At 32.4% G+C, this 23,291-nt stretch overlaps 1 protein-coding gene across 1 annotated transcript; it reads right to left on the reverse strand.

Moving 5' to 3' along the window:
* Positions 1 to 55: 55 nt before the first annotated feature.
* LOC143234622 (uncharacterized) lies at positions 56 to 23,258 on the reverse strand. Its single transcript, XM_076472092.1, has 8 exons — positions 23,243 to 23,258; positions 18,546 to 18,600; positions 15,263 to 15,322; positions 14,476 to 14,494; positions 5,511 to 5,632; positions 3,986 to 4,048; positions 3,218 to 3,436; positions 56 to 1,180 (listed from the first exon to the last, which is right to left on the reverse strand). Exons 4-8 carry the CDS (start codon positions 14,486 to 14,488, stop codon positions 815 to 817), a joined length of 783 nt encoding a protein of 260 aa, XP_076328207.1. The 5' UTR covers positions 14,489 to 14,494; positions 15,263 to 15,322; positions 18,546 to 18,600; positions 23,243 to 23,258; the 3' UTR covers positions 56 to 814.
* Between the last annotated feature and the right edge of the window lie 33 nt (positions 23,259 to 23,291).

A 23,291-nucleotide genomic window follows, 5' to 3' on the forward strand; every position in this document is an offset into this window, starting at 1 on the left:
ACTAGGGCCTCAGAAGCTATTAGTTAGTTTTAAAATTATGTAAAAGGTTATAAAATCACATCAAATTTAACGGGAAAAAATATACTACGAAAATCTGCTGTTATTAACATTATCGACTATTATCACAGACGTTACACATACTTTTGTAGAAAACATCACGTGTTTTATACATTAGTCCAACATTAGGATCGCCAGAAAAAAAACAAGGTAAACTGTAGGACTGAAATTTATAACAAACGGTGAAAAATTCCTATTGTTGAAAGAAAAGATACTGAACTTAGATTATGTGAGTCAAATATTTGAAAGTTACATATAACAATCATAACATTTAGAAAATAATTTTGTAAATGGTACTTTTGGTTTGTCTTTTTTTTTAAGATGTTTAATAATTGGGTGGCAAATAAAAACAACAGTTGTTTGAAGCTCCACAAAAGTAAGATTCTTGAACTGTAAAATTAAATAATTATTAATATTTATCTTAATTTATATGATGAAAGTTTAAAAAAACAACAGTTTTTTTTAATATGTTGATTTGACTGGTATGTATTAATACCAGAGAATTATACAAACGTATAAATATATATACACTCTTGTATATTATCAATAATGACCACAGTCCACACTAATTATTTTAACTGCCTGTAGAGATTCCTTTTCATGTATCATTTAAATAAACTTTCTTTGCAGCTTTCATTAAGACTAGAAACAACAGGAATGTATAACAGTTCTTAGTTTAAAACTGAGTTCTAGTTTTACAAAGTCCAAGTTTGTATTTTATAACTTAAGGGTCTGCAGGTGGTTAGTCACTCTGGCACTAGTTTTGCTTCGGTCCTGGTTTGCAGGAGTAACCAGAGGAGTAAAAGGGTCTAGCAGTAACATTCATATTACTCCTGTTACACACAGCTTCAGAGCTCTTGGAAAAGGACGTAGCATTTGTATGGATAACTGGTGTTGAACGAGCCATAATTGTGACACCATTGACTTTCTTTAGGTGGAACTGAGAATGATGGAAACAGTTCTCAGTAAACATGAACCCCCTTGCATCTCCAGCACCAGGACTCATGTTGTTGTTGATGCAACATGGAACTCTTGAAGATGAAACAATGTTGGGGTGACTTCCATGAACACAACCACTGGAAGCGATTGGTCTCGAGGAATAAGGTAGTCGGCTCTTCTGCACCTGAAAACAAAACCAGGAACATAGAGGAAATTTCTATTAAAAAAACAACATACAGTTCCAACATCACTTGTTACACAAAAACACACATAAAGTAAGTTTGCTTCAGAAATTTGCTCAAACTTATGCAGACACCATTTACATGTATTACTCAATTTTGAACTGTTAGACTAGGAAGGTAGCAGCCAATACCTTCTGTTAGACTAGGAAGGTAGCAGCCAGTACCCACTGTTAGACTAGGAAGGTAGCAGCCAGTACCCACTGTTAGACTAGGAAGGTAGCAGCCAGTACCCACTGTTAGACTAGGAAGGTAGCAGCCAGTACCCACTGTTAGACTAGGAAGATAGCAGCCAGTACCCACTGTTAGACTAGGAAGATAGCAGCCAGTGCCCACTGTTAGATTAGGAAGGTAGCAGCCAGTGCCCACTGTTAGATTAGGAAGGTAGCAGCCAGTACCCACTGTTAGACTAGGAAGGTAGCAGCCAGTACCCACTGTTAGACTAGGAAGGTAGCAGCCAGTACCCTCTGTTAGACTAGGAAGGTAGCAGCCAGTACCCACTGTTAGACTAGGAAGATAGCAGCCAGTACCCACTGTTAGACTAGGAAGGTAGCAGCCAGTACCCACTGTTAGACTAGGAAGGTAGCAGCCAGTACCCACTGTTAGACTAGGAAGGTAGCAGCCAGTACCCACTGTTAGACTAGGAAGGTAGCAGCCAGTACCCACTGTTAGACTAGGAAGATAGCAGCCAGTACCCACTGTTAGACTAGGAAGATAGCAGCCAGTACCCACTGTTAGACTAGGAAGATAGCAGCCAGTACCCACTGTTAGACTAGGAAGGTAGCAGCCAGTACCCACTGTTAGACTAGGAAGATAGCAGCCAGTACCCACTGTTAATGTCTGGGTCACTCTGAGATTTAACTGTTGTTTTTTATAATAAACTCAAGGTTCCAAAGTGCATGTCTAAATACTTTTCTACAATAACAAGAGGCAAACCATGGTTCAACATTCAGTTCTGTAATGGCTTCAAGGTCTCAGAGACAACATACAACTAAAACTACTAATTTCAACATTACACTTTACTATCATTGTTTTCCCAAGTTAAATTTCAAGTAATTAAAACCTCTACACAACATATCTTACTTTCTGCCCCTCGTGTATGATAATTGATCAGTGAGACCCTCCAACTGAATCAAACCTCAAACACAGATTTCTAAACCTAAACAAACATCCTACTACCAATTAAAAACTGGGTATCTTAAAACTGATGTGGAAATTCAAGTTGAGAATTGCATTGCTTTAACTTTTTAAATTAATATACAGAACTCAAATATCCAAATAACTGTTGAAATGCAGAAGATGGACAATTCATTTTTATGTAACTTAGCAACTCGTGTTCATTATTACAATACATACAAAACCAGAGCTATCTATTCCACAAGCTCAAAAGGTTTACATGTGATACTAAACGTGGAAGACGATACCTGGACTTCAGTATCAACCATGTCATGCTAGATAAGGGAAACAGAGATGTGTGGTTATCTGAAATCATTTCTTGTAGCTGTTCACAATCATCTAAATACACTTTTATTACAAAGAATCTTGCTTTGAACAAAGTTTTATATTAAAAGTGGAAACAGATGATTTAACTAATCTCAACAGTAAAAATAATAAATTATTTTAACTTTTATTATATCAATTAATATATTATATTAATAGCCATCAGAATGAGGTAGTTTCCTCCAGAATAAAACAAGCCACGTGCCCAAATTTACCATTTTACAACTGCACAAACAAAAGTTCAGGGCTTTTAAGAAGTAAGAAAACTGTCCTGCTAATAATGAAAGTTAATTAATATTAATTAATAACTTGGTTGTCAGCATCATACGTTCTGAACCAGTGAAGTTATACAAACCATAATGCTGACATAGCCTTTTAAACTAACACAATATAGACAGAAAGACCAACAAAGAACCTAATACCTTCAACTTAACTTGACGTACTCTCTATACATATCACCTGAAGGTAAATGTGTACTTTACCTCTCCTGCTGTTCCCAACGATGCCTCTGCTGTGTGTTCCAAAATATGCACGGGAGCAGCCGTGTCTGTCTGATTTGTCACATAAGCAGGTGTTCCTGGTACGACACTGCAAACAGGAACATTAACATAATAGTACATCTCAGTGCTGGGTGCAGAAGCACCACCTGGTGGATGTACAGTAGCTGGTGGGTACACAGAACGTGCTGGAACCCCAGATATCTGTCAACAGATGAGAAACATCTTTCACTTATGAAGTTCTCAATCATCAAACAATGGTGACACTCTATACATGTTTATCATATCTATATATTTGCACGTTATTATTGTAGGTGAAAAACTGATTTATCATTTATCACTTTTTCAATATCTTATCAACAGTTACATGGAATTGAACAATATGTAACACAGATTTCACCAATTTGTTACTTCAAACAACTTAACTCAAAAGAGAAGTTAAACAAGTTTCAATTTTTTGCTGAAATGTTTTTGTTAGGAGTTTTGGTATTAGAGTTGATGAAGTGCACACAGTAACAGCTGTCAATTCTGGATAATTGATATCTCAAAGAAAATATCCAAAGATATGTATTTCTTCATACTTCACTTATATCAAAAAACAGGTTCTGCAGGTGTTAATTGTGCAGTATTTTTTATGGATGTTTCTCTAGTGAAAATGTTTTATGAGAACATGGAATTTGGTTAAAATCATAATCCCTTACATTGATTGTTCTTCTAAAAACAATACCATATGGTACTGGTATTGTTACTTACCATGTGGTACTGGTATTGTTGAGGTAGATAAACTGGTTGAGTGTAGAGCATAGGGAAGCCAACCTGAAAATCAATATAATTGTGTCAGGTCATGGTTGTGTAGCACATGAACATTCCTGTTTCTAGAGTATTACATTTGAAACATTTCATGATACACAATGTTACTGTTATAACAACTTTTGCCACACACGGTTAAATCATGTTGTTCTCTACCACGGTTTAAACGTGACTCGTGCTTACAGTAATGGCGTCCTTCCCAACTTTAAGTAGCTTCACTATGGAAAATACAACACATCACTTCGATAGCACTAGCTTCACAGACAGCGCTGCCCAGGACTTGTTCTGACAGTCCAGGACTCCTACACTCTGTAACCATTGCCATCTGGCACAAAGTATTACTGAAAAAACATTCTACATAAGCATAAAAAAAATTCTTTGTCAATGTTGCAGTAGATTTAACTTCAAAAATTACCATATTTGCCCAAATAGAATGTGCCCTTGAACAAAATATAAACCACTTTTGAAAGGTTAAATTGAAAAAATATTTGTTTATTTTAACACATCAGTTATTGGATCATTTCTAAATGTACTAAACATATTCATCACATCTGGAAACCCTTCATTAAATGACCTTACGTATAAATTTTAAAAATTTACTGGAACGTTTACGTGTGTTAATAAATTACTAAATCATCAGAACTGTTGCTACCATCAGGTTTTGTTTCCTCCTCTTCCGATCCTCACAACGTGCAACATATTTTAACGACCTTTAACGAGAGTTAGTAACTTTCTTTGGCAGCTGCTAATGTACATAAATATAATGTGCTGTCAGTTTTCCAGGAAGTGTGCATTGATAATTTAGGAACATAAGGTACTTAATAGAAACAAACACTTTTCATAAACAGTCAAAACAAATAAGCTTTATGCCAAAATACTTTAAATGTCCACACAAGAAACCCTGCACACAAAACTGAAAAAAAAACAACCCACACCAAATGAATTCACTTGCACTTAGCAGGGCACATCAGACACAATCTATTCCACAGTTTTTACCACATAAAGCCTATTTTCTTTCAAACAACAGTTTTTGTGGCTTGTATAAATATTTTCAAAACTGTATGGATATATTAAAATATAGCATCAATGTGTCCTTTGTATAAAAATTATTACAATCAGAAAAGTTAAACTCAGCCCAGATTAAAGTTTATTTCAAACTGTTTGATCAGACTCATCATTCATGTTACAACAAAAGCTATCCCAGTGAACGAATTTACAACTTTTCAAACTTGATAGAATTACAAACAGGAAAATCTATCTTTGGGTGGTGGTATGAGGAAGGTAACTGAAGGCACCAGCATCTAGAGGCTGGACTGGTTTCTATCACCCACTATTTATCATAGCTACAACTTTGTTTATAAAAAAACATTATACACAAATAATCTGATGTTTTAATATCCAAAGTTGGTCAAAAACTTAGTTCAGTAATAACAAAACAAAACAGCAAAAATTATGTAAAACAACTCACGTGGGACTGTGGAAAGTTGTAAGGAGTGTCAGATGTGAGTGAAGAGACACCAGGATTCTGGTAGACATACAAAGCTCCATTGTGATAAAACACTACAGGACCATTCAATACATGTGGAGTGTCTAAACAATAAAAAATGTGACCCTTTAAACACTTCTCACATAGCAAGACATAAACAAGTGTACATGATATAACACTCACATAGCTAGCTTATTAATAACAAGACATAAACAAGTGTACGTGATATAACACTCACATAGCTCAGCTAGCTTATTAATAACAAGACATAAACAAGTGTACGTGATATAACACTCACATAGCTCAGCTAGCTTATTAATAACAAGATATAAACAAGTGTATGTGATATAACACTCACATAGCTCAGCTAGCTTATTAATAACAAGACATAAACAAGTGTACGTGATATAACACTCACATAGCGAGCTTATTAATAACAAGACATAAACAAGTGTACGTGATATAACACTCACATAGCTCAGCTAGCTTATTAATAACAAGACATAAACAAGTGTAAGTGATATAACACTCACATAGCGAGCTTATTAATAACAAAACATAAACAAGTGTAATGCGATATAACACTCACATAGCTCAGCTAGCTTATTAATAACAAGACATAAACAAGTGTACGTGATATAACACTCACATAGCTCAGCTAGCTCATTAATAACAAGACATAAACAAGTGTACGTGATATAACACTAACATAGCTCAGCTAGCTTATTAATAACAAGACATAAACAAGTGTAATGCGATATAACACTCACATAGCTCAGCTAGCTTATTAATAACAAGATATAAACAAGTGTATGTGATATAACACTCACATAGCTCAGCTAGCTTATTAATAACAAGACATAAACAAGTGTAATGCATGATATAACACTCACATAGCTCAGCTAGCTTATTAATAACAAGACATAAACAAGTGTAATGTGATATAACACTCACATAGCGAGCTTATTAATAACAAGACATAAACAAGTGTACGTGATATAACACTCACATAGCTCAGCTAGCTTATTAATAACAAGACATAAACAAGTGTACGTGATATAACACTCACATAGCGAGCTTATTAATAACAAAACATAAACAAGTGTACGTGATATAACACTCACATAGCTCAGCTAGCTTATTAATAACAAGACATAAACAAGTGTAATGCGATATAACACTCACATAGCTCAGCTAGCTTATTAATAACAAGACATAAACAAGTGTAATGCGATATAACACTAACATAGCTCAGCTAGCTTATTAATAACAAGACATAAACAAGTGTACGTGATATAACACTCACATAGTTCAGCTTATTAATAACAAGACATAAACAACTGTACGTGATATAACACTCACATAGCGAGCTTATTAATAACAAGACATAAACAAGTGTATGTGATATAACACTCACATAGCTCAGCTAGCTTATTAATAACAAGACATAAACAAGTGTAATGCGGATATAACACTCACATAGCGAGCTTATTAATAACAAGACATAAACAAGTGTAATGCGTGATATAACACTCACATAGCTCAGCTAGCTTATTAATAACAAGACATAAACAAGTGTACGTGATATAACACTCACATAGCGAGCTTATTAATAACAAAACATAAACAAGTGTACATGATATAACACTCACATAGCTCAGCTAGCTTATTAATAACAAGACATAAACAAGAGTATGTGATATAACACTAACATAGCTCAGCTAGCTTATTAATAACAAGACATAAACAAGTGTACGTGATATAACACTCACATAGCGAGCTTATTAATAACAAGACATAAACAAGTGTACGTGATATAACACTCACATAGCTCAGCTAGCTTATTAATAACAAGACAAACAACTGTACGTGATATAACACTCACATAGCTCAGCTAGCTTATTAATAACAAGACAAAACAACTGTGCGTGATATAACACTCACATAGCTCAGCTAGCTTATTAATAACAAGATATAAACAAGTGTATGTGATATAACACTCACATAGCTCAGCTAGCTTATTAATAACAAGACATAAACAAGTGTACGTGATATAACACTAACATAGCTCAGCTAGCTTATTAATAGCAAGACATAAACAAGTGTATGTGATATAACACTCACATAGCTCAGCTAGCTTATTAATAACAAGACATAAACAAGAGTATGTGATATAACACTAACATAGCTCAGCTAGCTTATTAATAACAAGACATAAACAAGTGTAATGCGGATATAACACTCACATAGCTCAGCTAGCTTATTAATAACAAGACAAACAACTGTAATGCGATATAACACTCACATAGCTCAGCTAGCTTATTAATAACAAGACAAACAACTGTACGTGATATAACACTCACATAGCTCAGCTAGCTTATTAATAACAAGTCAAACAACTGTACGTGATATAACACTCACATAGCTCAGCTAGCTTATTAATAACAAGACATAAACAAGTGTACGTGATATAACACTCACATAGCTCAGCTAGCTTATTAATAACAAGACATAAACAAGTGTATGTGATATAACACTAACATAGCTCAGCTAGCTTATTAATAACAAGACAAACAACTGTACGTGATATAACACTCACATAGCTCAGCTAGCTTATTAATAACAAGACATAAACAAGTGTACGTGATATAACACTCACATAGTTCAGCTTATTAATAACAAGACATAAACAAGTGTACGTAATATAACACTAACATAGCTCAGCTAGCTTATTAATAGCAAGACATAAACAAGTGTACGTGATATAACACTCACATAGCTCAGCCAGCTTATTAATAACAAGACATAAACAAGTGTACGTGATATAACACTCACATAGCTAGCTTATTAATAACACGACATAAACAAGTGTATGTGATATAACACTCACATAGCTCAGCCAGCTTATTAATAACAAGACATAAACAAGTGTACGTGATATAACACTCACATAGCTCAGCTAGCTTATTAATAACAAGACATAAACAAGTGTACGTGATATAACACTCACATAGTTCAGCTAGCTTATTAATAACAAGACATAAACAAGTGTACGTGATATAACACTCACATAGTTCAGCTAGCTTATTAATAACAAGACATAAACAAGTGTACGTGATATAACACTCACATAGCTCAGCCAGCTTATTAATAACAAGACATAAACAAGTGTAATGCGATATAATACTCACATAGCTAGCTTATTAATAACAAGACATAAACAACTGTACGTGATATAACACTCACATAGCTCAGCCAGCTTATTAATAACAAGACATAAACAAGTGTACGTGATATAATACTCACATAGCAAGCTTATTAATAACAAGACATAAACAACTGTACGTGATATAACACTCACATAGCTCAGCCAGCTTATTAATAACAAGACATAAACAAGTGTACGTGATATAATACTCACATAGCTAGCTTATTAATAACAAGACATAAACAAGTGTACGTGATATAATACTCACATAGCAAGCTTATTAATAACAAGACATAAACAAGTGTACGTGATATAACACTCACATAGCTCAGCCAGCTTATTAATAACAAGACATAAACAAGTGTACGTGATATAATACTCACATAGCAAGCTTATTAATAACAAGACATAAACAAGTGTAATGCGGATATAACACTCACATAGCTCAGCCAGCTTATTAATAACAAGACATAAACAAGTGTAATGCGGATATAATACTCACATAGCAAGCTTATTAATAACAAGACATAAACAAGTGTACGTGATATAACACTCACATAGCTCAGCCAGCTTATTAATAACAAGACATAAACAAGTGTACGTGATATAATACTCACATAGCAAGCTTATTAATAACAAGACATAAACAAGTGTACGTGATATAATACTCACATAGCTCAGCTAGCTTATTAATAACAAGACATAAACAAGTGTACGTGATATAACACTCACATAGCTCAGCTAGCTTATTAATAACAAGACATAAACAAGTGTACGTGATATAACACTAACATAGTTCAGCTTATTAATAACAAGACATAAACAACTGTACGTGATATAACACTCACATAGCTCAGCTAGCTTATTAATAACAAGACATAAACAAGTGTACGTGATATAACACTCACATAGCTCAGCTAGCTTATTAATAACAAGACATAAACAAGTGTATGGATATAACACTAACATAGTTCAGCTTATTAATAACAAGACATAAACAACTGTACGTGATATAACACTCACATAGCTCAGCTAGCTTATTAATAACAAGACATAAACAAGTGTAAGTGATATAACACTCACATACATACATAGAAACATTAGGTGAGTAGTCTTTCATAAACACATTAAAAGTAAGAAATAACATACATTTCTCTAAATATGAATTTCTTGTGTTTATGTGAAGTGAATTTTTTTTTAACAGTAAATTACTTCCAGGAGTTTCCAGAAGCCTTTGTACATTTCCAGGTGTACAGAGTCTGTGTATAACACAATGTGTTTTTACTGTTAACTTAAAACTAACAAAAATATTATGTGGTGTGACCAAATGCCAAGAATTAGTTCAATATTAATTATTTGTTTAGATGTTTGACTCATGATGTTACAAAAACACGTAGGTTCAAGAAGGATGGACACAAAATAAAAACCCTATAATCCAAGTTCTTTTAAAAAGGGGACCTTTCTTCAGGGGCATAGATACTCTATTGATATTTATATCAATAACATAGACAAAACATGTTGTTCAAACTAGGGCTAAGGTGTGCATGTACAGTGTGAAAGAATCGAACACTCTCAAGAAAGAAAAGTCATCACTAACTAATAAAACTGTTTCAGTTGTCACTAACCAATAAAACTGTTTCAGTCGTCACTAACCAATAAAACTGTTTCAGTCGTCACTAACCAATAAAACTGTTTCAGTTGTCACTAACCAATAAAACTGTTTCAGTTGTCACTAACTAATAAAACTGTTTCAGTTGTCACTAACTAATAAAACTGTTTCAGTTGTCACTAACTAATAAAACTGTTTCAGTTGTCACTAACCAATAAAACTGTTTCAGTTGTCACTAACTATTAAAACTGTTTCAGTTGTCACAAACTAATAAAACTAATAAAAACAATGTTGTTCATATACACATAATCAATGATATTGTAAAAATATTTACCAAAATAGATAAATAAATGTTAGAGTCCAAACAATTCAACCATAAAAACAATAAAAGATTTTGTTCTTCACAATAACCATTTTTATTCTCTTATATCATTCAGTGGTTGACAGATTTGAATATGACACATCAGACCTCAACCAATGAAACCCACAAGAAACAGAAGAACCGTTTCTAGTAAATGTGCAGTGTGTCCTAGATGTAACAAACGTTTCAGTCCATTCTAAGAGTACAAAAGGTAAAATAGAACAACTCTAAGTAAAGGTAGCCTTCTTGAAGATGACTTTACAACAACATTCTGTGATTTTCACCCTTTTTAAATGATGCAGCCCTAAACTAATGCAACATGTTATATAAAACTAATATGCAGATTTACTCTTGTTTAATGTTGCCACCAAAACATTGGTACTTTCTGTTAAAACTAATAATAACTGTTTCAATCAGTTTCTTCTCAAGTGTACCAAACAGTAATTATTTTGTTACTTTCTGTTAAAACTAATAATAACTGTTTCAATCAGTTTCTTCTCAGGTGTACCAAACAGTAATTATTTTGTTACTTTCTGTTAAAACTAATAATAACTGTTTCAATCAGTTTCTTCTCAGGTGTACCAAACAGTAATTATTTTGTTACTTTCTGTTAAAACTAATAATAATTGTTTCAATCAGTTTCTTCTCAGGTGTACCAAACAGTAATTATTTTGTTACTTTCTGTTAAAACTAATAATAACTGTTTCAATCAGTTTCTTCTCAGGTGTACCAAACAGTAATTATTTTGTTACTTTCTGTTAAAACTAATAATAATTGTTTCAATCAGTTTCTTCTCAGGTGTACCAAACAGTAATTATTTTGTTACTTTCTGTTAAAACTAATAATAACTGTTTCAATCAGTTTCTTCTCAGGTGTACCAAACAGTAATTATTTTGTTACTTTCTGTTAAAACTAATAATAACTGTTTCAATCAGTTTCTTCTCAGGTGTACCAAACAGTAATTATTTTGTTACTTTCTGTTAAAACTAATAATAACTGTTTCAATCAGTTTCTTCTCAGGTGTACCAAACAGTAATTATTTTGTTACTTTCTGTTAAAACTAATAATAATTGTTTCAATCAGTTTCTTCTCAGGTGTACCAAACAGTAATTATTTTGTTACTTTCTGTTAAAACTAATAATAACTGTTTCAATCAGTTTCTTCTCAGGTGTACCAAACAGTAATTATTTTGTTACTTTCTGTTAAAACTAATAATAACTGTTTCAATCAGTTTCTTCTCAGGTGTACCAAACAGTAATTATTTTGTTACTTTCTGTTAAAACTAATAATAACTGTTTCAATCAGTTTCTTCTCAGGTGTACCAAACAGTAATTATTTTGTTACTTTCTGTTAAAACTAATAATAATTGTTTCAATCAGTTTCTTCTCAGGTGTACCAAACAGTAATTATTTTGTTACTTTCTGTTAAAACTAATAATAACTGTTTCAATCAGTTTCTTCTCAGGTGTACCAAACAGTAATTATTTTGTTACTTTCTGTTAAAACTAATAATAACTGTTTCAATCAGTTTCTTCTCAGGTGTACCAAACAGTAATTATTTTGTTACTTTCTGTTAAAACTAATAATAACTGTTTCAATCAGTTTCTTCTCAGGTGTACCAAACAGTAATTATTTCCTCGTACTGTAAAAGCTTATTTTTTCTTGTACAGGTTCTAAAATCTTAGGCCTAAATGAACCTTTTTGTTTTGGTAGATATTGTTTTTAATGGATAGGCAACAGTAAAGAGAACCATCATTTTCTTGTGCAAAATATTTTAAAACATCATGCCAAAACTATTGTGAGAAGACAACTTATCAGTTACCTTAAAAAAAACAACGGTAAAACCAGATGGAGATTTTGAAACCAGAAATGAAGAAGACAAACTGAAATATGACTCCCAATTCAGAAGTTACTTTGTTGAATTTCTGCAGAAGGCTGGCTGATGGCTAGTGAAGCTAGCCATCCCTTATTTTGAAGTGATAAACTAGAAGGAAGGCAGATAGTCAACACTACCTACTGGCAAGTCTTGTGTTTCTTTTTATTAATAGATAGTGGGATTGATCATCACATTATAACCCCACACAAATAAAAGGGTTAACATATTTAGGTGTAAGATTTATAGCTTTTCACTCACAAATTGCTACTTGAATACTTTCAATTCAAAGGGTCTCAACTGAAACTTATATCTCAAAGGTCACAGCCTCAGAAGAGGAAATAAGTACAAATAATGAAAGAAATTAGGTTTGGTTTTTAATTTCTGAGTTTTGCACAAAGCTACATTTGGGCTATCTGCACAAGCCATCCCTAACTTAGCAGTGTAAGACTATGAGTTTTACACAAAGCTACATGTGGGCTATCTGCACTAGCCGTCCCTAACTTAGCAATGTAAGACTATGAGTTTTGTACAAAGCTACATGTGGGCTATCTGCACTAGCCGTCCCTAACTTAGCAATGTAAGACTATGAGTTTTGTACAAAGCTACATGTGGGCTATCTGCACTAGCCATCCCTAACTTAGCAGTGTAAGACTATGAGTTTTACACAAAGCTACATGTGGGCTATCTGCACTAGCCATCCCTAACTTAGCAGTGTAAGACTATGAGTTTTACACAAAGCTACATGTGGGCTATCTGCACTAGCCATCCCTAACTTAGCAGTGTAAGACTATGAGTTTTGCATAAAGCTACATGTGGGCTATCTGCACTAGCCATCCCTAACTTAGCAGTGTAAGACCGCCAAATCTTAGAATACTCTTTTATCAACAAATAGTGGGATTGACCATCATATTATAACACATCCATGGTTGAAAGGGCTAGCATGTTTTGTGCAAAAGAAATCAGAGGGAATCCTCAGTAGCCACAGCACTTGAAATTCTTCAAAGCTGTATTAGAGTAAATTACTCTGTGAAGCCGTTTTTCTCACACTTTTAATTAGCTATATTTTTTATGTGCTAGCAATTAAAAATGTGGGGTGCATTGTTTATCAGGATCTTACCAGCCTATCCTCAGTTTGAAATTATTTTAGACAGGACTAGAATAAATTAATCTGTGTTAATGCATCAATCAAAAGGGTTTGACCACGCGAGTCCAAAACTGTCATTATATCTTAAATTGGTCAAGAATTGAGGAAGATATGAGTAAATATTTGTACTTGAAAAACAAGAACAACCACTAACAGGTTTTGATCCCACACGTTAAAATATCATGTTAAAGTATCATGCTAAAGTATCATGTTAAAATATCATGTTAAAGTCGAACAATTGTGAAATACTATTCAAAGACTCATGGTTTTGTAAGATACTTAGTATATTATTATTATAGTAACAAATATGGCTGTTGAATTTATTTATATTTAAATATTACAAATTTAATTAAAAGTCCTATATGATGCACGAGTTCGATAACCAAAACACCGACTAAAGTTTGAAAACAAAAATGATGCAGCCCTAACTAAATAACAAACAAACAACAACTACAAAAAGTAACAGTATAACAACTCAGAAGCACGTTTTGTATTTCCAAAACTCAAAGATTAACAGCTAATTAAGAATTATGACTTTCAGAACTCACGTCTGAAGTTATCAGACTACTGTGAGATTAATAGTTACAGGACCTAGTTTACTGTTACTTGTACAGCAATCTCATTAGTTTTGTGTTATTAGTGCAGTGAAGATTATCCTTTGAACCTATGTACATTTATTTTTAAACAGAAAGCTTGTGAGATACTTCAACAAAAAACCAGAATTACCAGAACCAGGAAATCAAAACTTACCGTCGGCTCTCATAAGGAACTGAAAGGAATAACAATATTTTTACATCAGAAACTCAGACAGTTTTCACTTTATGATAAACTTAATGATAATTTTTAATATTATAATTTTTGTATATCATTCTCCTACAAGATTAATCAAGTGCGAAAACCAAAATTTAATCATTGAATATGATCGAAATATAAAACATTTTTAAGTAAATAGTTTGAAAATATTAATATTTATGAGATGCTAGAAATATTTCATATATCATTATATATTATTACTCACAACCATATTTCTAAATTTTAATATTCAGGATATGCTAGAAATATTACATATATTATTACTCACAACCATATTACTGGAAAACTATTAATTAATCTAGTAAAGGAAATTAAAAGGTGGAAAAACATTTATGATTTGAATTCCTAATTCTGTGGTAAATTTAATTTTAATTAAACTTATATATGCTTATCAATTATATCTCTTGTAATAAATTTATACAAAACCAGACCAACGCTTATAGTTTGTTTACTCATAACATTACACAGTAAGAACAAATGATGTTTCTTTACTATAAGTCATCAACTGATTAAAACCTTTATTGAAATTACTAACACACTGCTGAATTAGAAATCAACAAATTACTATAAATTATTATTATAATTACAAGAAATTCCTTTTCTAAATAAGCCTTGTTACTAGTTTATTGAACCTTGAAGATATGGTAAGTTCTACTTTCAACAGTTTCACTGCATCAAAGCTTGTTCTCAAAAAAAGAAAAGACAAAGATCATGTCCAACTGACCTGTTTCTTCACTGCTGCAGCTATGTTTAATCTTCTGTCCTTTAATACTATGTTCTCTGCCTAGGAAGGGTAATAATAATAAAATTAATGTAACAGTAATTATTTGATACAATTGTTTCAGAGTAAACAACATGTGTAAACTGGAATAGACAGCAACTGCTTCTTGTAAAACACAACTACAGAGGACCTGAAGATAAAAGCATACTTTCAAAAGGTCATCCTTTACACTTGTGTTTCTATGACAACCAGTTGTCATCCATTCCAGTTTACTCATCAAGATGACAGGTGTATGCACTATCCACTAGAAATAAAAATATTCAATCAAACAATAACGTATATATGGTGAGGGATGGTAGTGGGAACCTAAAGCAGGAATATACTCGGACTTCCACCTCATCCACCCATAAAATAAAATCCTTGTTTTAATATATCCACAAACTAATAATACACCAAGATAACATATGCTAATACACCTGTTAAAAAGGTATTTCTACTTGTACAATAATACCATCATCTTTCTCAAATCATGCACTTAGCAACCTATCAGTTCAAGTGGCCAACATAAGCACCTTCCTGCTGCAATTCTTGAATGTCCATCTGGTACTGAGTGATATGTCGTTTTTTTACATACAAGTACAATACTAAAACAAACAGAAGTTGAAGTTCTGAGGACAATAATGAAAAGCTAAATCTCTGTGAATCAGGGAAGCCCTGCTCAGTACACTCACACCAGTATCAACACTGGTGACACCCCATTTAATTACACATCTACAAGCTACTCTTTTCCTTCATAATGATGAGTATCGGAGAGTAGACATCTCAATCGAGTCCGTCAATGTAAAGTACCAACATTTATTAATCACTCGACCACAGCTATTGTTACACATAACACAGAAACAAGAAATAATTACAGTTGAAACATAAAATCAATTCTGTTTAGCAGATGTGCTCTAACAAAACTGTGAAGCAATAACACCATTTAACCTTAATAATGTTTCCCTTCATTACATTACTGAGATTAAACCTAATCCACAGATCTTAACTTCACTCTTGAAAATGAACTTGAACAAGTGACAGCAAGTCCAATAACACTTCTAGTAAAAACTAGCATATTCTTTTAAACATTCAAAAACGAAATCCCTTTATGAAAAACTTACTTTAGGTGTAATTAGCATTAAAATAATCAAACTCCCTAACCCTATTTAACAAGAGTGACTATTAAATCTAGTGAAAAAAGATTAATAAATTTTACTAAAACCAGTTATAAATCACCAGAAAAGTAAGGTTTGTTAATGTATGACTTCTCTTGATTTCTTGTACATATTAGGTTATTACATCTTATGTGACCTATTTAAAACCTGCACTGTTTCAAAGATATCGGAGAATCAGTATGAACACATGGAAATCAAAAAAAAGGTAAATGTCTCTCAGTTATGAGACACAAAATTAAAATAAAACAGTTTATCACAATTAACATGAATGATGCAGTGACATTTTGCATGCATGAAAACTACATTTAACAGGTAGTTCGAATAAAGATCAACCTTATAAAGGATTAAGCCTAAATATGTGTATACTGAAAATGAGATCAATTGTGTGAACAAATTATTTTTTTTTCATTATAAAAGAAACAAGCATTGGTTTCATATTATATGTAGAAGAAACCAAGTATATCTGTATTATTAAATGTTTTATATAAAACAAGCATTGGTTTCATATTATATGTAGAAGAAACCAAGTATATCTGTATTATTAAATGTTTTACATAAAACAAGCATTGGTTTCATATTATATGTAGAAGAAACCAAGTATATCTGTATTATTAAATGTTTTACATAAAACAAGCATTGGTTTCATATTATATGTAGAAGAAACCAGAAAATGTTCACATATAAAGTTTTAATTTTGGTTATCCACAATATAGAAGTTCATCACCCAATCACATTTTACCATGAAAACTAAAAGAAACACACAAACAAAGTAAAGAGTTAATTTATTCATGACATCTACAAACACTGTTTATTCAATTTATCACAAACACAATACAGCTACTACAAAGAGAAGTGCTGGGGTACATGGAATAATAAAAGAAGCCAACTCTTTACAAGAGGAACAACCATACATGTTACTTGAAAGTAAATGAACACCTTAGCATAACAACAATAAATTCACCTAAAATTTAAGCCTTCCATCATATTTCATAGTAAAAATACATGAACATAAAATCCTCATTTTATACCTAATATATCTTAAACTTTAAAAATTGTTTATTGCCAATACAATAAAAACATATTTTAATTTAAACTCATGCATATATCAATTTAACCACCTACAATAAATTTTTAACATAATGACTCGGTTCATTTAGAAGAAGTACTCCAAGTTCTCAACTTTAACAAAATTATAAATACACAGATTACAACAGCTGGCTTAGAATTCAACCCTGTTAAAATTTGGGTCATATGGTAATGGTTCAGGAGTTCCTAATAGTTTGCAGAGGCAACTTTCAGTACCAAACCTGATCACATAATGATCACTAAGCCTTGTTGAAATGTTGTACGTTTATTATTGAATTAAATTTGCAATAAAGATTTTTTTTTAACTATTCGTTCACGTCATCTCTGAAGTGGATTCCTCGTCATCAAAACTTTAATAGTGTTTTTACCTGCATTGAACTCAAACGTTTCAAGAATCTATTCTTCCTGATGACCATGTTTTACACATACAAATGCTCTTAGACTTACCTTTCCAAAATAATAATGATCTATGATTTGGCTTCCTATAATAATTCCATTAGTCTGAGATAAATAGATCATTGATATTAAAACAACTTATGCATCACACTTGTACTAACAACTAAAAAAATTTAAAATAACAAAACATAAAAAATGGACACCTGGATTTGATTACCCTATACATACAATCTACACATCTTGTTTCAAACTGGAAAAAAGTGACAAAAGTTTCTACATGATACAAATTGCAATTTAAAGTCCTGGACTAATCTTTGTTTATTGATATGCGTTTTAAAATTACTTACAAGTTACTTTAAAAAACAAGGCAAAATAAAGCAAACTTATATTTACAAGTATGGTTGAACTGAACAATACGGATAAATACTACAGAACACTGGAAAAATTCATAGATTTCTATAAGGTAAACATTCTGTTGTTTTTTGTTTGTAATATGGTCATCTAACAAGCACCACACTTTGAGTACCACAGAAGTAAACTTGAACTAAAATTAAAATGCAGCTGCTTGTTGATGAAACAGAAAGTCTCACCTCATTCTGGACTAGTATAGCTGCTTCTTCATTTTCAAATGTCACAAAACCATACCTATAGAGCAGAAAAAATACATCCACTTAAATACTCAATACTGTATAATTAAATTTGAAAAACTGTCTCTTATCAACAAGTATCAATTACTTCTGTTGGAAAGGTTTGTGATACATGGTAAAATAAGCACAGGGTGCTTATGAAATAATAATTTAAAGCCTTGAAAATAAATACTGTATGCTTAATGACAGAACAATGGGGGATCATCCACAAAACTGTAGTGGTGCCAGTCTTCATTTAGTACCAGCACTAGGCTGACACTTTTAATAATTCAGTCCTTGGTCAATCAATATGCTTGTTACAGCTAAAACTAGTTAGAAATGTGAAAATTAGAATCTTAGCAGGACTGAGATGGACTTTGATTGCAATGGAGCTAAAACTACTGGCATAAAAGCCAATTTGATCAACAGACAAACAAAATAACATGAACAACAATACCATGTCAGACTACTGTACAAAATAATATGAGCAACAATACCATGTCAGACTGTTGTACAAAATAACATGAACAACAATACCATGTCAGACTACTGTACAAAATAATATGAGCAACAATACCATGTCAGACTGTTGTACAAAATAATATGAGCAACAATACCGTGTCAAACTGTTGTACAAAATAACATAAGTAAGAATACCATGTCAGACTGTTGTACAAAATAATATGAGTAACAATACCATGTCAGACTACTGTACAAAATAATATGAGCAACAATACCATGTCAGACTGTTGTACAAAATAATATGAGCAACAATACCATGTCAGACTACTGTACAAAATAATATGAGCAACAATACCATGTCAGACTACTGTACAAAATAATATGAGCAACAATACCATGTCAGACTGTTGTACAAAATATGAGCAACAATACCATGTCAGACTACTGTACAAAATAATATGAGCAACAATACCATGTCAGACTGTTGTACAAAATAATATGAGCAACAATACCATGTCAGACTGTTGTACAAAATATGAGCAACAATACCATGTCAGACTGTTGTACAAAATATGAGCAACAATACCATGTCAGACTGCTGTACAAAATAATATGAGCAACAATACCATGTCAGACTGTTGTACAAAATAATATGAGCAACAATACCGTGTCAGACTATTGTACAAAATAAAATGAGCAACAATACCGTGTCAGACTATTGTACAAAATAAAATGAGCAACAATACCGTGTCAGACTGTTGTACAAAATAATAGGAGCAACAATACCATGTCAGACTGTTGTACAAAATAATAGGAGCAACAATACCATGTCAGACTGTTGTACAAAATAATATGAGCAACAATACCGTGTCAGACTGTTGTACAAAATAATAGGAGCAACAATACCGTGTCAGACTGTTGTACAAAATAATATGAGCAACAATACCGTGTCAGACTGTTGTACAAAATAATAGGAGCTACAATACCGTGTCAGACTGTTGTACAAAATAATATGAGCAACAATACCGTGTCAGACTATTGTACAAAATAATATGAGCAACAATACCGTGTCAGACTGTTGACAAAATAATATGAGCAACAATACCGTGTCAGACTGTTGACAAAATAATAGGAGCAACAATACCATGTCAGACTGTTGTACAAAATAATATGAGCAACAATACCGTGTCAGACTGTTGTACAAAATAATATGAGCAACAATACCATGTCAGACTGTTGTACAAAATAATAGGAGCAACAATACCGTGTCAGACTGTTGTACAAAATAATATGAGCAACAATACTGTGTCAGACTATTGTACAAAATAATATGAGCAACAATACCGTGTCAGACTATTGTACAAAATAAAATGAGCAACAATACCGTGTCAGACTATTGTACAAAATAAAATGAGCAACAATACCATGTCAGACTGTTGTACAAAATAATAGGAGCAACAATACCATGTCAGACTGTTGTACAAAATAATATGAGCAACAATACCGTGTCAGACTGTTGTACAAAATAATAGGAGCAACAATACCATGTCAGACTGTTGTACAAAATAATATGAGCAACAATACCGTGTCAGACTGTTGTACAAAATAATAGGAGCTACAATACCGTGTCAGACTGTTGTACAAAATAATATGAGCAACAATACCGTGTCAGACTATTGTACAAAATAATATGAGCAACAATACCGTGTCAGACTGTTGACAAAATAATAGGAGCAACAATACCATGTCAGACTGTTGTACAAAATAATATGAGCAACAATACCGTGTCAGACTGTTGTACAAAATAATATGAGCAACAATACCATGTCAGACTGTTGTACAAAATAATATGAGCAACAATACCATGTCAGACTGTTGTACAAAATAATAGGAGCAACCATACCATGTCAGACTGTTGTACAAAATAATAGGAGCAACCATACCATGTCAGACTGTTGTACAAAATAATATGAGCAACAATACCATGTCAGACTGTTGTACAAAATAATATGAGCAACAATACCATGTCAGACTGTTGTACAAAATAACATGAGCAACAACACCATGTCAGACTGTTGTACAAAATAATATGAGCAACAATACCGTGTCAGACTATTGTACAAAATAATAGGAGCAACAATACCATGTCAGACTGTTGTACAAAATAATAGGAGCAACAATACCGTGTCAGACTGTTGTACAAAATAATATGAGCAACAATACCGTGTCAGACTGTTGTACAAAATAATATGAGCAACAATACCATGTCAGACTGTTGTACAAAATAATAGGAGCAACCATACCATGTCAGACTGTTGTACAAAATAATAGGAGCAACCATACCATGTCAGACTGTTGTACAAAATAATATGAGCAACAATACCATGTCAGACTGTTGTACAAAATAATATGAGCAACAATACCATGTCAGACTGTTGTACAAAATAACATGAGCAACAACACCATGTCAGACTGTTGTACAAAATAATATGAGCAACAATACCATGTCAGACTATTGTACAAAATAATAGGAGCAACAATACCGTGTCAGACTGTTGTACAAAATAATATGAGCAACAATACCGTGTCAGACTGTTGTACAAAATAATATGAGCAACAATACCGTGTCAGACTGTTGTACAAAATAACATGAGCAACAATACCGTGTCAGACTGTTGTACAAAATAATATGAGCAACAATACACTGTCAGACTGTTGTACAAAATAATAGGAGCAACAATACCATGTCAGACTGTTGTACAAAATAATATGAGCAACAACACCATGTCAGACTGTTGTACAAAATAATAGGAGCAACAATACCATGTCAGACTGTTGTACAAAATATCATGAGCAACAACACCATGTCAGACTGTTGTACAAAATAATATGAGCAACAATACCATATCAGACTGTTGTACAAAATAATATGAGCAACAATACCGTGTCAGACTATTGTACAAAATAACATGAGCAATAATACCGTGTTAGACTGTTGTACAAAATAATATGAGCAACAATACCATGTCAAACTACTGTTTTCTTACATGAAAACAAGCATAGTTTCAATATGTTGGTAAGAACCTTGTTCTAAGCTGAATGAAACAAAATAATTGTAGTTATTCAATGACTATGCACATCTGTGCATCTTGACAATAGTCGTGAAATGTAGTTTCCATTACAAAATGCTACACTTTACTTAACACAGCTGAAGTATGAATGATTAGTTTCTTTATGTTCTTGGCACCCCAAAATGATCCATATTCCTTTGTTTTTTAACACCATTAAATACAAAGAATATCTCTTCCTTAGAAATTTTAATCCTTGAAGCAAACACATCTAAGGTTAGTGTGTGTAAACATTTTGCAACAGAAAGATTTGTTACATTTTTGTTTTCCCAAAAGTGACCATTTATTTTGTGATGTCACACCACCTAGTAAATAAAAATGTCAATATATAATTCTGATTCATACCTTTCCATATCAGATTGGTCACACTTAAAACTTTACGGCAGCCTTGATTTATTTACAGGCTTATTTTATTTATCTTGTTTGTCAATTTTCAATGGAATTATTTTTTTACATCAGTTTTTTCATTCATATCTATATCTGTGGCAAAGGTTAAAGCAAAAATATATATTGTATTAACTGATACTATTGCAAATTTAGGTTTCCATAATTATCTTATTTAGTTTGTAAATTATTTTTTAATTGAAAAACTTGGAAATCCATGTTTATAACAGTTGTTTGTGCAAGTTAAATAAAGTCATTTGTTTACTGACTTTTGCACAAATATAAATAAGCTAACCAGAGACAGGTGTATTTAAGTAAGGAGTGCCAAAACCATCTACCTCAAACACCTTGGATACTCCTGTAGACTGAATAGTGATATTTGACCATCAATTGTTTTATGGTATGTCCACAGACCCAGAGTAGTAATTACACTTTTTTTAAAACGGTAATGGAGTGTTAACCACAAAATCCTAGATCTACAGTCTGCTACACAAACAAGGAAGTGTCAAACCCGATTTTATTGAAAAACATGAGTTCTAAAAAAAAATTGACCAAAATCGAATTTACAGTAAATTAACAAAACAAAATAATGTTGGTAAAACCAATCCTTGCTATAAAAATTATTAGAAAATACAATTACTGAATACTATGATACAAACTAATGTGATACTTCACAGAAACACTAACCCTTTAGAAACTCCAGCACGGTCAACAATGACTTTACAAATTTTACAAT

The sequence above is a fragment of the Tachypleus tridentatus genome, chromosome 12 (assembly GCF_004210375.1).
Source record: "Tachypleus tridentatus isolate NWPU-2018 chromosome 12, ASM421037v1, whole genome shotgun sequence".
Taxonomy (NCBI): Eukaryota; Metazoa; Arthropoda; class Merostomata; order Xiphosura; family Limulidae; genus Tachypleus; species Tachypleus tridentatus.

Coding starts and splice junctions, on each gene's coding strand:
- LOC143234622 (XM_076472092.1), bottom strand. Junction 4,049..5,510: donor ACAACTTTCCACAGTCCCAC/GTGAGTTGTTTT, acceptor ATTGATTTTCAG/GTTGGCTTCCCTATGCTCTA. Junction 3,437..3,985: donor AACAATACCAGTACCACATG/GTAAGTAACAAT, acceptor ATCTGTTGACAG/ATATCTGGGGTTCCAGCACG.